Consider the following 14,796-nt stretch of genomic DNA (forward strand, 5'->3'; position numbering starts at 1 on the left):
CTTCCGCTCTTTTATTTGCCATCAAAAGTTTTCAACCGTGTATATTAGAAGTTAAACTCCAACTAAGTGTAAAGTGAACATGTGAAGAAGTGCGCGAAAGGTATAGAGTTAAATACTTTGAAGAATGGCAGAGAATGCCGACAGTCTTGTACCGGATAGTCAAGTATCCTCGTGCATTGGTTCGAGCACAGCGGAAAAAAAGATGGACACTTGTCCAGAAAATAAGGTAATCGAGGCTAGAGTGACAGTGTTGATGAACAAAGAAAGCTATGTATCTCTTATGCATTGGTATTTTTATTATTTGAACGGAAACGAGACTGCATGTTGGCATCCTTGTTTTTGGCAAATTAAGTTTGTGTTCCACTCGTAGATCGACTTATCGAATGCTGTCAGAGCCCAAACAGCTCGCAACCCAAAGTTCTAATTTGTTATTAATTAATTAATTAACTACGCTGTGAGGTTTTTGAAGGTCCACTAACTGAAGAAGACAAAAGCAAAAAGGAAAACCAGAACCACCAAAAAGAAAAAACCAAAAATAAAAAGTTTTTTTCTTGCAGTCGCAGGAACAGGAAAGAAAGCATGGCAATCAAAAGGCAAAGGCACAAGAAAAAGGTGAAGACAAAACAACTCGTAAGAAAACCGACAAGAAAGATACCGATGACAAAGTGAAGCCTAGAGATGTGAAAAGCGTTAGAGAAACCCCACAACAGCAGGCGCATGAATTAGGGGGTACAGTGAAGAAAGCGAAAGCTCAGTCGCGTCGATGTGAAAGTGCATTAAAAGAGCGAAATGCAATAGAAAGCAAAGAATGTACCAAAATTGAGGAAAACCCAACAAAAGAAACATCTATAAATGCCTCGAGTTCAAAAAGAAATGTAAAGTTGGACGTAAGGGTAAATATTAACCATAAATAAATTTTGTTTGTATGAAAAGCTTTTATATTAACAAATTTGTTTACTTATAAAATCTGCACTTTTCTATACGGCAAAAAATTAAAGCAACGAGATGCCAATTCGAAAACTGGAGAAAAACAAAAATCACAAGAAAACCAACGGGGAGCTCTTGGAACTCATCGGGCAACAGAGCAGAGAGAATCTGACGATAAGCTCAATCTAGAATGTCAAGCGTCCCAAGAGCAAAATGTTTCTAACGAAAAAAGAGCTTTCGATAAAGCGCCCACTACTAAGAAGGAAGTCAAAGCAACATCCGGTGGGGCCAGTAAGGATAATACAAAAAAATTTGGCATAAAAAGGCAATTAAGCTTGGATGCTCAGAGAGTAAGAATTAGTTCATTTATATATTTGTCTGATAACCAAACTTATACCTTAATATGCATTACTTTTCGTTAGTCGCAGAAAAAACCAAATACATTAGACCCATCGCAGCAGAAAACGGAGTCAAAGGAGCCTGATTGTAAGAAATTGAAAATAACGGATAATAAAAGCGAGGAACAAATTAATTCACAGTCGCAAAATGCCAAACAAACAATCAAAGACCCTGTTAAGAAGATCCCGGAGAACAGAGTGGAGGCATCTTCAAAACAATTGAGTAATAAACAAACACCGAAGTCCAATACTAAAATAGGGAAAGTTAAAGATACAACTACTAAGAAACCATTGTCAGATGCTACTAAAGCTAAACCAAAGATATCAATAGAAAACGCTGAAGAAGATCTGTTTGAGGATGAAAAAGCCAACTTAAAAAAAAAGGAAACTAAGAGCCGACAGAAAGAGAAACAAAAGTACATCAAAGTAAAAGTTGGAGAAAGAAGTACCCAAATTCTAGAAGCCCAACAGAAGCTTGAAGATCAAAGAAAGTTGAAAGAAGTTAAAAAAGTAAACGATGATACAAAAGTTGCTAAACCATTACCAAATATCAGTAAAGAGCAGGAAACTAAGGCAATGGCAAATGCTAATTTAACATCTGATGAAACGCCCAAATGTCAAGTAAAACCACAGGAGGATAGTGCAAACCGGACGAAAACCGAGAAGAAAATTGATGCTGCTAAGAAATTCAAGTCCTTCGATGAGGCAATTGATACGTCAGTATTTACTAAGAAGACTTCAAATAGGCTTCGCAAAATAAGCGTGGATTCTCGAAATGTAATGATAAATATACATGTTTGTCCTTTCTTATAACCTATATTAATATTTTTTTCTTTACTCTTAATCTTTAATCGTTTGCCACAGGAAAAACAAAATGATAATGTAGCTGCAAATAAGCCAATGCACAAAGAAATCGACAAAACATTAATGTCCTTGGAAAAGAAAAGGCTCGAAGAAGGACTTCCGAAAAATCTGCCCCAAAAAAAAAGGATTGTATTTAAGAAGGACAATAATAAGGGCTTAATTGATATACAACAGCAGCAACTTAAAAAGGAACTTGTTTTAAAAGCAACAGACGCTATAGCAAAAACACAGCCTTCTACGAAGATGGAAATGGCATCAACGGACAAGGCCAATCAGGATGCATCGGATACATCTAGCCTTAAAGACAAAGGAATCTTGAAAGCCGAAAAGGTGAAAGCAAATCTCTATACCCTCTTAAAATATATCTATTTTTGATACCCTTGTATAGTATAAGATAATAGGCAAACTGGTGTCTCATTTTTAAGCTATGGTTTTCGGCGTTCGGAAGATAGTTGTTTCAAACTGTTTTATATTAATAGATTATGCATAAAATTATTCAATAGGTACAAGAAAAACAAGATGCGCAGTTGAATACTGAGCGGTATGAACTTGAAAAGCAATTGGATAAACAACAGTCTGTAATCGAGAAATCTCAGCAACAGCCAAAAACTGTTCCAAAGAAAAAAGGAACAACTGTTAGGAAAATGTCTGTAAGCAAAGAAAGAAACCCCACAACGGATAAGGCCGCTAAAGACGTATCGAAATGCGGAGTAAACTTGGATGCTCAAAAGGTATTATGCGATGTACATAGTTATCACCATGATTTTAAAATTTAATTATTTCCTATAATTAACTCATAAAGAATAAACTAAAAATATCCTTTTTTTATTATTTTCTATAACAGGGCAAAAAGGTAGCACCCAATCGATTACTGCAGACAATTGGACAAAACACGGCCGATGATGATAAAAAGCTAAAACCTTCTGAAAACAGTTATGTGAAACAAACGACTTTCGACCAACGGAAAGCATCTGTAGCTGAAGACCCTTTGAAGCTCGATAAAAATAAGCCTTTACCGTTTTATGCAGACAAAAAAGTCATTGACAAAGGACTTTTTTCAGAAGCCATATCAACGACGCTCAAAAATATGACATTTAGGAAAAAGATCCAGAAAATAGCTAATGAACCTGAACCCTCAATTGATAAGAAAATTGTACCAGCCACAGAAAAACAGATTGTTCCAGGTTTGCAACAGGTAAGCATTTTAAACAATCTAGTCCTGCAGGGACATTTTGAAATGCCCATTTATTGCTGAAGAACAAATAATCAAAAACATTTAACAGGAAGGTCAATCATTGGTAACCGAAGATCCAAAGGACTTTATCAAAAATAAGCCTTGCCTGACTTTTAAAAAGGGTGCAGAAACAAAAGAGCCAAGTGAACAAAAATGTTTATCAGATAAGACGAAGATCCAAGATAGGACGCTAAATTTTAAAAAAGATCAGGAAAAAGAAAAGGAAATTGCAAACAAGACCAATATATCTTTACTACAATCAGAACAAATGATTGTTCCTAGATCTGAAGGGGTAAGGCATATTTTTTAAAAATCAATAAACGTTGCCCCGTTTGCTAATAAGCTAGTCGTTATTGTCTTTCACAGAAAAAACAATATACATCTTATCCATTACATAAGACAACCGAGCAAACCATGGCCGATAGTAAAATTCCAAATCCTTTTAAGACTAAAGACAGACTCGAGAAAATGCCTAAGCAAAAGATAGATAAGGCATCGGTATCGAAGGATCCCAAGGAAATTGTCAAACAAAGGCCTTGCCTGACTGTTAAAAAGGATAAAGACAAAAAAGATGAAAGCAGCAAGAGCGACAAATCAAATATAAAAGAGAAGTTAGCTCAGACCACGAGCATAATACCAGGCTCTGAAATAGATGTGATCAACGGTGGTCAAGAGGTAAAAACAAAACAACAACAAATAAAAAATAGCTTATCACAATTTGTAAAATGTTCGTTTACAGAAAAAACTGAGTGAACTACAGAGGATGACTCAGCGAAAAGTTGTCGTTGATACACAGATGAGCCATTCTAAAAATATTAAACATAAACATTCTCAACTACAGAAAGATGTTATTTCAAGTTCTCAAGAGGTAAGCATCTCTTGAAATTAAGTTCAAAGACATTAAATGTAAAGAAAATCAATATTTTTTTTATTATTAATCACAGCAAAAACTATTTAAATCAGACCTGTTACTGAAGACATCTGAGCAGAATACGGTCGAGAGTAAAATATTCAACCCCTTTAAAATTACAGATGACATTCAAAAACCTTCTCAACAACACGAACCATGGGTAAAAAAAGATCCAAAGGTTCTAGTCAAAAATAGGCCTTGTCCCACTTTTAAAATAGATATAGATAAAAAAGATACAACTCTCAAGCGAAGTTCATCAGATGATCAACTAAAGATCAAAATAAAGAAAGATGTGAGACAACTCAATACAAAGGAAAGGCAAAAATCTGAAATGACTATCAACATCGTAACGGGCGCTCAAGAGGTAGGTTCTTTAAAAAATTTATAATTTTATTAGTCGTCTATTATCAAAAATTACAAATACACTCTGTTTACAATCAATTACAGAAAGAACGATGTGAATTACAGAAAACAATTGTGCGAAAAATTGCTCATGAAAAACAGTTGAGCCATTCTAGAAATAACGATCAAAAACTTCCTCAATTACAGCCAGATAAATCATCGCTTATCAAAGACTGTGGAGAGCTCGATGATAATAGGCCTTGCCCGACCTTCAAGAAAGACACAGGCAAGACAGTGTCAGCTGATAAGCGGGGAGTGTCAGGCGACGTATTGAAAACAAAAGAATCAAAAATCGATGAAACAAAAAAACTCCAAATAGATAGAGAAATTTCTCAAAAGACCAACATAAGTTTAATGGACTCTGAAGACGTAAGGATATTATTTAGTATAACCAAGAATTTACAAATGGTTCCCCTTATTACAAGCAACTTAATCGTTATTGTCTATTACAGAAAAGTCTATTTGAGTCAGATCAATTACTGAAGCCAGCGGAGCAAAACATAGTCGATGGTAGAAACGTAAACCCTTTTAGTAATAAAGATGAGAAACAAAAAGTTTCTCAACAACAGGATCATCAATCTTCGTTAAGAAAAGGCCCCAAGGAGCTGAGCAAAAATAAGCTTTCCCCGTCTTTTAAAAAGGATGTTCCTAACAAAGAGCCAAGTTGCAAAGAGCTTTTAACAAATGATACGCCAAGAATCAAAGAAAAGATGACACAGCATGTGAAAGAACCGAAAAAAGAAAAAGAAATTTCGCATAAGACCAAGACCCATCAAACTATTACTCCAAGTTCTCAAGAGGTAAAATTGTATTCAGTATGGCCGACAGAATTACTAAAATGAAAGAAAATAATTTATTTTTTATTGTATATTACAGAAGAATCTATTAGAGTCAGATCCGTTACTGAAGTCATCTGAGCAGAACGTGGTCGATGTTAGAAATTTAAAGCTTTTCAAAAACCAAGATGAGAAACAAAAACCTCCTCAACAATACGTCAATGCGTCATTGGCAAAAAAAGATCCCAAGGAGCTAGCCAAAAGTAGGCTTAGTCCGACTATTGAAAAGGATGCTGCCAAAAAAGATATAACTCTCAAGCGAAGTTCATCTGATGACCAATTAAAAATAAAAAGAGACATGAAGCAAGTTGAAAGAAAAGAAAATAAAAATAGTATGGAAAATTCGGGTAAATCAGAGATCATATTACCAAGCTCTAAAACAGATTTGATACCAGGCTCTCAAAAGGTAAAGTTCATATAAACACACTTAACTGGTGTCAACAATTATACAAATTTTTTTGAATAGTTTCAATTAAGTCAAGAACGACATGAATTACAGAAGACAATTGTTCAAATAACTGCCGAAGATGAACAGTTAAGCATTTTTAGGAATAACGATCAAAAACTTCCTGAGCTACAGCAAGATATATCATCGGCTACCAAAGACAGGGAGGAGCTAGATGAAAATATGTCTTATCCGACCTTCAGGAAGGATACATGCAAGAAAATGTCAGCTGATAAGCAAGGAGTGGCAGGGGACATATTAAAAAAAAAAGAAAAGAAAATTGTTGAAACAAAACAACAGGAAAAAAAAACAGAAATTTCGCAAAGGACCAACATAAATTTACTTCGCTCTGAAAAAATGTTTCTTCCAGATTCTGAAGAGGTATGGATATTAGTATCTCATATATAAATGGTTACCCTGATAGCTAATTATTATTGTCAATTACAGAAAAAATTGTGTGGATCAGATCTGCCCCCAAAAACGTCTGAGCAAAACCAGGTCGATGGAGAAAATTTAAACCCTTCTACCCGTCTACAAGAGGAATTTCAATCGTTGGTAACACCAAAATATAAAGAGCAAGAGACGAAGATATCCTTACTACACTGTCAAAAAAGTGTTGATCCAGGTTCTCAAGAGGTAGATGAATCCCAAAACAATAACTGTTTATATTGACTGTTTTTATATTAATCGTTGTAATCGTTTACAGAAAACCTCATGTGGATCAGATCCGTCCCCAAAGACAACTGAGCAAAACAAAGTCGATGATAATTCAAACCCTTCTGATAAAAAAGATGAAAAACACAAAAATCCCATGGAGCTTGACATAATAAAGCCTAGCCCGACTCTTGCAGTGGATGCAGATAAAAAAGAGACGATCAACATAGGCGATACACCAGACGGCGCTTCAAAGAATAAAGAAAAGAAGAAAGATAAGAAGAAAGACAAGAAGAAAGACAAAAAGAAAGATAGGGACAAGAAAAAAGAAACGGCAAAATCAGATAACTCCAAGAATCTTGTGCCTAGCTGCCAAGAGGTAAGCTTCTTTTACAATAGGGCCTTTAACAAAAGCAGCAAGAAACAAGTGAGGGGTATTTAGTCGAAGAAAATCCGTCTTATAAATACTCTGTTGTTGCGCCGAGCTGCCCTTACAAACTACCTATACACCTACACAGAAACACACAAACAAGAAAACACATGCATATTTATCGAAACTAAGAAAACAGAAGGATCCTTCGAGAAGATAAACGTACAAATATATTTTCAATTGCAAAAGAAATTAATATTATTTTGCATCAAATCAATGCAACACCGAAAATTAAAAGTTAGGCCCTTCTAATAATGAACAACAATAACTTTCTTAAAAACAGGAAAATAAAGTATTGATAACAGCAGACCATAAGGAGGTCAATGAAAATCAGCCTTGTCCGACTCTCAAAAAGGATGCAGATACGAATGAAATGAGTGTTAAACAACCTTTATCAGATGAAAAATCAAAGTCAGCGGAGGAAATGAAAGATGAAGCAATTGAACAGGAAAAAGAAAATTCAAATAATACCAAGAAGTCCGTACTAGACTGTAAAGATGTCAACCCCAAATCTCTAGAGGTGAGGATCTTCCAAAATATAACTAAATATCAATGGCACAAATCAACACTGATTGTCTAGATTTTAGCTTCCTAGTACTTACGGCTCGAGCTTTGCATTGATTATCAATTTGCCAGTCAGGACACAACAGTCTTATACAGATATTTTTTTTTTTTGATTACAGATTATAGCCGATGGTAGAACTGTACAACCTGTAAAGCCTTATATAGAACAAAACGTTCTTCAACACCAAGAAACCCATTCATCGTCGACGAAAGGTTGTTGTCAATTACAGAAAAAACTATTAGATTCAGATTCGGAACTGAAGACATCTGAGCCACACATAGTCGATGGTAGAAATTTAAACACTTTTCACCCTCAACAACTGAAAGATCAATCGCCAACAAAACTTGAATACAAAGAGCACGATAAAAGTAAGCCTTCCCCGTATACAACAAGGAATGTAGACAAGAAAGAGCTAAACATCAAAGAACTTCCATCAGATGTTACGCTCAAGTTCAAAGAAAGGAAGACCAATGATGAAAAAGATCCCAAGGAGCTTGACAACAAAAAACCTTCCCCGTCTATTCCAAGACCTGCAGACTACAAGAAGCCAAGAGAGAAAGATCTTTTTTCAGATGTTACGCCGAAGATCAAAGGAAAGAAGACAGTTGGTATTAAAGAACAGAAAAACGTAAAGGAAATTTCGCAAGGGACCAAGATTTCTTTGCTACATTCAGAAAAAATTGTCCCTGCTCGTTCTCAAGAGGAGGTAAGGATGTTTTTCAGTAAAGCTGATAGCTGATAAAAAATAATCGATATTGTCCATCACAGGAAATACAATGTAAATCAGATCCGTCACCAAAGACAACTGAGCAAGACATAGACGATAGTAAAAATGAACAACCTGATAAAAAACAAAAAGTTCCTGAACAACAAGATGAATCATCGATAAGTAAAGATCCCAAGGAGCTTGACAAGAAGAAGCCTTTCACATCTATTACACAGAATGCAAACAGGAAAGATACAAGTGTCAAAGCACTTGTATCAAATGTTACGCCAAAGCTGAATGAAAATAAGACTGATGATGAAAATAAAGTGCAAAAAGAAGGTGAAATATCTTTACAACATTGTGAAAAAAATATTATTCCAGGTTCTCAAGAGGTAAGGATGTTCTTCAATAAAGTCAAAAGTCAATAACGTCTTACACTGATAGCTAATAAATCTTCATTATTTTTAACAGAAAAAACTTTGCGAATCTGATCCACCACCAAAGACAAGTATGCAGAACATTGTCGATGGTAAAAATGTAAACGCTTGTGAAAAAACAGATGAAAACCAAAACTTTCCTCAGCAACAGGAAGATAAATTATCACAATCCTATGAGGAGCTCGACAAAAATAGGTCTTGCCCGATTGAAATTAAGGATGCAGTCAAGAAAGAAGCAAGCAATAATGAGGATTTATCGAAGCTTAAAGAGAAGAAAAAGGCCAAGAAAGAAAAGAAGAAAGAAATGAAGAAAGAAAAGAAAGATCGTAAGAAAGAAAAGAAGAGACAAAGGAAAGAAAAGAAGAAGGAAAAAAAGAAACACGAGAAGGACAAGAAAAAAGAAAAGGAAACAGCAGATAAGAGTTCGAAAATTGGATCAGGCTCTAAAATAGAGGTAAGCATATTTTATAATAAATATCTTATAAATAAAGCACAAAAGCAAATGTTATGACTGATTGCTTATAAATCTTTTAATATATTCTGTAATAGAAAAAACCTTGTGAATCAGATACGACACAGAAGACAACTGACCTGAAGATAATCGATGATAAAAATGTGAAGACTTCTGAAAATAAAGGTGTTAAACAAATAGTTCCTCAACAGCAGGAAAGCATATCATCAGTAAAAGAAGAACCAAGAGAGCTTGACAAAAAGGATGCAGACAAGAAAGATACAACCGACCAAGGAGCTTCATCAGATCCCAAAACAAAGATGACCGAAGCAAAGACAGATGAAGGGATCGAAGAGAAAAAAGGAATGGAAAAGTCGAATAAAGGCAAAAGAATTGTACTATGCTCTAGAAAACTGGTAAGTCCGAGTTCCCAAGGAGGTAAGGATGCTTAAAAGTGTAGCCAAAAATTATAAATCTCAACATTGATTGCTATTAAATATATCATTATTATTTACGACAGAAAAACCTATGTGATTTTGAGTCGTCACAAAAAACAACTGAGCAGAACGAGGGTAAAATGCTTAACCATTCTGAAAATACAGACGAAACAGAAAAGGTTCAACGAGAGGAAAATAAATTATCAGCAGCAGAAGATGCAATGGAGCTTGACAAAAATATGCCCTGCCTGGCTCTCAAAGAGAATGCAGACGAGAAAGATACGAGCGACAAAGGAGCTCTTTCCGATGACAAAACAAATATGAGGGAACAAAAGGCTGATGATGGGATAGAAGAAAAAAAAGGAAAGGAAGATTCGAATAAAGCCACAAGAACTGTATTATGCTCGAAAAAAGTCGTTATTCCAAGTTCCCAAGAGGTAAGCATGCTTAAAAAGTAGCCAAACATCATTAATTGTAAAGAATCATTTTTCATGACAGACAAAACTGTTTGGTTCCGAGTCTTCGAAAAAGTCAACTGAGCAGTACATAGTCGATTTTGCAATGTTTAACCAGCCTGAAAACAAGGACGAAAAACAAAAGGTTCCCCAAGAACAGGAAGAGAAATCATCGGGAACAGAAGAGGAGGTGGACAAAAATAAACCTTCCTTGGTTATTAAGAAGGAAGCAGGCAATAAAGAGACAAGTGCTAAACCAATTTTAACAGATGACACATTGAATGCAACAGAACAAAAGACAGACGAAAAGAAAGAGGGGATAAAGGAACATGAAAACTCTGATATTATCCCAAGTTCTCAAGAGGTAAGGATGGCAAATTAATTAATTTAAACACTGATTGTGATTTAATTTATCATTATTGTTCATGCCAGAAAAAACAATATGAAACAAACGTAGTACACTTTCCAAAATTGTACCCATCTGAAATTAAAGAAGAAAAAGATCAAGGTAAAGCTCCCCAACAGAAGGTGACACAGGACCATGAGGATAAAACTAAACCTTGCCCGACTATTAAGACGGATGCAGACAAGAAGGAGACAAGCCACAAAGGAGGCTTATCAACGATTAAGGAGAAGAAGAAAGATATGAAAAAAGAGAAAAAAGACAAAAAAAGAGATATGAAAAAAGAAAATAAGAAAGCTAAAAAGAAAGAGAAGAAGGAAAAGAAAAGGAAAATGGAGAAATCAGATAAGACTAAGAAAGTTGGGCAAGGCTCTCAAGAGGTAAACATTTTTATAAACCCTGTAAAATAGAAGCAAAAAACAAGTAAGAGTCCCCTTTTTGGCCCTTTTAATAATAAGAACAATATTTTTCTCAGCAACAGGACAATAAAGAATCGGTTATAAAAGACCATAAGGATCACGTTGAAAATCCACCCTACCCGAATCTTGAAAAGGATACAGACAGCAATGAGATAAGTGATAAACAAAAAGGAGAAAGTGAAATCGAACAGGAAAAAGAAAACTCGGATAAGAAAACAGAAGCGTGCTCTGGTAAAACTGTTATACCAGAGCCTCAAGAGGTAAGCATCTGTACAGTTTAGCCGAAAACCCATAACTCGCGCATTGATACATTTTTTCATTATTGTCCAACACAGAAAAACGAGCTTATCTCATTTCTTCAGAAGGTAAAGGCCCCCTTCAAACACTTTATCAATACTATACACAAGCATCTTTCCCCTATGAAGATAACAATAAATTGTTTTTATTTTACAATCTTGCTTTATCATTAATACTTACCACAGAAAACGCAAATCGAACCTAATCCATTGCTGAACAAAGACGGAAATAAAGAAACCAAAGGGCAGAAATTTAACCCTAATAAAATTAAAGCAAAAAAAAACTTCTCCCAAAACGAGAAGTGTTGGTTAGCAAAGACCTCAAAGCCAAGGAAGACGGAAGTATGCAGAGTCCGGCTTTAAAAAAGGATTCAGAAGCGATAGATAATGCTTTAAAATCGATAAAGGAAGAAACGGGTATTTCCGATACTATCGTTGTCTCTCAAGAGGTAAGCTTTTTTTACAACCCCACTCCCCCAACAAATTAACAATAACCTAACTAGAATGAATTTGGAAAACAAACCTTCTTCAACAACAGGAAGCTAAAAAAGCCTCAAGCACAATCACAGACGTCAAGGGGGTGCAAGAAACTTGTCAGTCTGCAGCTCTACCCTCCCCTTCTGTTGAAGAGCAGAAGACTTTTACATTGGATGTCATCCCAAACACAAGAAAAGAGCAAATATCAAATGAGTCTAATACGGTGGTATCAGGGAATGTTACGGATGTTATTTCAACGCTAAAACAGGTATATCCGCTCCACAATCGTAGAACCATAATACCATAATATTCAAAATGTTTATTCTACCATAGAAAAGCCACAATGATGAAAATCCACCCATGTCGAAAGTTGACCAAAAAGAAACAGAAAAAGAAAACAAAAAGCAGCTTCAACAGGAAAATCCTTCAAAGGTGAAAGTGACAAACGAAAAGATACCAGCTACCACAACGGAAGAAAAGGCAAAAACTAATGACAAAAAAAGAACAAACTTTAATGCTCAAAAGGTAAGGATAATAAAAAACATAGATAAATATAACATATATAAATATATGTTTTTTATCGCGTTTTATAGGGAAAGCAAAATAAAGTGGAAACCCCGAAAGGACTTCCAAAACCAGGGTTAGCAAATGGAACTCAGCCGAAAATTGAGCAGCAGAAAGAAAGAGATGATAAATTGCTTCAATCACCAGAAGAGCCGGAAATTACAGACACCGAGAAAGAGGATCAAACTTTGTCGGCAAATGTGAAAACGATTGAAAAATCAACATCAGATACTACCACAAACTCGAATTCTGTTAGCAGCTTGATCTCAGATACACAAAATCAAAAGGAATTATTTTCCACTTTTAAGTCTGACAGTAACCCAAAGTTGCTAGCAAAACAGATAAAAGATATTTCAGTTTGTGAGAAGACAGTGAAGAAAGAAATCGATGATAAATTAATATCAGTTGATAATAAAAACCAGCAAGAAATAACAACCGAAAAGGAAGACCAGAAAGATATATCCTTAAATGAGAAATCCCTGCAATCTAAAATGGAAAAGGATGAAGCCAAAAAAGATGATACTATTAAATCGGATCTTAAGAGAAAATTAAAAGTGGATGATCAAAAGGTAGGAATACATTTATTAGTCTATCAAAGACAGTTTTGTATAACTAATAAAAATTCAATCTTTTAATCGTCTAAACAGGAACGTGACCAAAACAATATTGGAAGTAAGAAATTGAAATTGATGGATGATAAAAACATAGAGCAAACACAACCTCAGCAGCCAAAACCAATTCAAATGCCGATAATAAAAGGGAATGAGAAGACTTTTGAAAAGAAGAAAGTTGCGATTGAAGCTCCGCAGACCACCAAAAAGGAGCACCATACAAAAGCAAAAGAGGTTAAAAAAGCTAAAAGAGCCAAACGGAAAAAAGAAAAAACGGAGGAAGAGAAACTTAAGAAAAAAGCGAAAAAAGAAAAGAAAGCAAAGGAGCGAGAGAAAGAAAATGACAAAGATGCAGACAAGGATCTGGCAAAAAAGGTTAAAAAGGCTATGAAAAAATCTAAAAATAAAACAAAAACAGAACTAGAAAACGAAAATACGAAAGAAACCCCAAGCATAAAAGCCAAAGAAATAAAAGAGAAGTTACAAGATAAAGCTGACAATGCCAAAGAAACAACAAGAGATAAATCTAATGATAAACTTAAATCTAGGGCAAATCTAAACGTAACCCAAGTAGATATAATAACACATTTAGTAAATAAAATAGACGAAAGTAAGATTGAAAGTAAGGAGCTGCAGTCCCCTAACGTCGCAAAGGACGCTGAAGTGCTGAAGAAGCAGGAAGCGAAGCCGAAAGGAAACGAAAAAGACATGTCTAATGCGATCAAGAAAACCGATCAAATTGTTAAAGCTACTATAGCTCATGAGGTACGGATATTCGGCAACTCGAACACTGAATTATTTAATTGTTTAAAACATCATTTATTATTGTGTTTTCCAGGTATCGCCAGAGCAAAGCAAAACTTCCCATGAGAAAAAAGAAAAAAACAATAAAAATGTAAAGTCCTTGTCAAATAACAACATTGACCCAAAACAACTTCAGGGTAATCAACAACATTTGGCAAATCAAAATGTCAAGAAAAAGAAACGAGCCGCAATTAAGTCAGGAAATTCGACTGAGGTCAAGAAAAATATAGCGGGCGTTAAAAGCCATTTTATTCCAGCTGTGGAAAAGGTACCTATAAGCTTTTTGTATTCACGCGCGCTTAATATATTTTATTCCAGGTAATACAAAAGGAATGCGAACAAACCCACCGTGAAACAGAACTACAAGATGCACTTGATTTAAATGCTGTGCAAAGCACAACACTTGAACAAAAAAATCTTTCGGAGCAGGCGAATCGACAGCTTTCAACTAAACAAAATGTTGTAATAAAGAAACTTGAAACAAAGAAAGAAGACGTTAAGAAAAGTTTATCGGAAGTTGACAGCGCTGTTATTCCAGTTAAAAAAGAGGTACATTTAAGTTTATATAACTCATTTAATTGATTCTAGCGACTTTGCCCCGGCAAAGTTATTCCTTTAAGTTTTAGGCATCACCTTTCCGTCCATTTCCCACAAGTAAAGAAAATCCTGATACTACAAGCTTCGTTTTTTAACTTTACCACCAAGCCCTTGGCTTTTCGAAAATTCTGGGACACATCTTCAATATATTTTTAGTTAGATCTTTGAAAATGAGTGAAGTTTTTCAGAAAAAAATTGAAACAAGTCTCAAATAAATCAGTAGAAAAATCTTTGAATATCAGTTTCAATCCGATCGAATGGTAAGCAAACAAGTTTCATACAATCATTTTTAACCAATTTTCCACAGTTGGGGGTGGAATTTTTGATAACCCCCGTCTTAGCGTGCACTTGCACCACGTAAGGTAACTACAGTAAAAAAACTCTATCGCGATCTAGTTAAATCAGTCCGGACAAATATTTATATAAAAATCTATATCTTAATAAAACTTATTTATTAATGTTTTGTAATAACAG

The 14,796-nt window shown here is 35.0% G+C and overlaps 2 protein-coding genes across 7 annotated transcripts in view; both read left to right on the top strand.

The window, feature by feature from the left end:
* On the top strand, positions 1 to 11,254 carry LOC135428498 (titin homolog). The gene is made up of 26 exons (XM_064682546.1): positions 1 to 226; positions 558 to 893; positions 999 to 1,277; positions 1,350 to 2,102; positions 2,190 to 2,519; positions 2,693 to 2,920; positions 3,034 to 3,384; positions 3,473 to 3,715; positions 3,790 to 4,098; positions 4,163 to 4,291; positions 4,368 to 4,697; positions 4,781 to 5,104; positions 5,188 to 5,535; positions 5,612 to 5,977; positions 6,038 to 6,397; positions 6,464 to 6,652; positions 6,723 to 7,049; positions 7,384 to 7,620; positions 7,784 to 8,371; positions 8,434 to 8,763; positions 8,843 to 9,262; positions 9,358 to 9,675; positions 9,780 to 10,133; positions 10,195 to 10,515; positions 10,584 to 10,934; positions 11,030 to 11,254. The coding sequence occupies exons 1-26, from the start codon at positions 125 to 127 to the stop codon at positions 11,252 to 11,254; spliced, it is 8,448 nt and encodes a 2,815-aa protein (XP_064538616.1). The 5' UTR covers positions 1 to 124.
* Positions 10,851 to 14,796, top strand: part of LOC135428433 (titin homolog) — an 18,814-nt gene continuing 14,868 nt past the window's right edge. For 4 of the 6 annotated variants that reach the window (XM_064682419.1, XM_064682423.1, XM_064682421.1 and 1 more), the window contains exons 1-9: positions 10,851 to 10,934; positions 11,030 to 11,233; positions 11,456 to 11,718; positions 11,808 to 12,014; positions 12,080 to 12,271; positions 12,340 to 12,879; positions 12,958 to 13,686; positions 13,760 to 13,993; positions 14,044 to 14,274. In XM_064682419.1, coding sequence (XP_064538489.1) covers positions 11,614 to 11,718; positions 11,808 to 12,014; positions 12,080 to 12,271; positions 12,340 to 12,879; positions 12,958 to 13,686; positions 13,760 to 13,993; positions 14,044 to 14,274 — 2,238 coding nt within the window. In that variant the 5' untranslated portion in view covers positions 10,851 to 10,934; positions 11,030 to 11,233; positions 11,456 to 11,613. Of the gene's footprint in view, positions 10,935 to 11,029; positions 11,234 to 11,455; positions 11,719 to 11,772; positions 12,015 to 12,079; positions 12,272 to 12,339; positions 12,880 to 12,957; positions 13,687 to 13,759; positions 13,994 to 14,043; positions 14,275 to 14,796 lie in introns of all 6 variants that reach the window. The other 2 variants (XM_064682425.1, XM_064682420.1) reach the window with 2 other exon arrangements.

Source organism: Drosophila montana, unplaced genomic scaffold (assembly GCF_035044405.1).
Source record: "Drosophila montana isolate Dmon_TW-CO22-7 unplaced genomic scaffold, ASM3504440v1 contig_2481_1, whole genome shotgun sequence".
NCBI classification, from domain to species: domain Eukaryota; kingdom Metazoa; phylum Arthropoda; class Insecta; order Diptera; family Drosophilidae; genus Drosophila; species Drosophila montana.

What these genes read in the sequence shown, in the direction of transcription:
- LOC135428498 (XM_064682546.1), top strand. Translation starts at nt 125, where the DNA reads ATGGCAGAGAATGCCGACAGTCTTGTACCGGATAGTCAAGTATCCTCG. An exon ending in TTACTCCAAGTTCTCAAGAG is followed by an intron (nt 5,536 to 5,611) that starts GTAAAATTGTAT and finishes TGTATATTACAG; the next exon opens with AAGAATCTATTAGAGTCAGA. An exon ending in TTATTCCAGGTTCTCAAGAG is followed by an intron (nt 8,764 to 8,842) that starts GTAAGGATGTTC and finishes TATTTTTAACAG; the next exon opens with AAAAAACTTTGCGAATCTGA.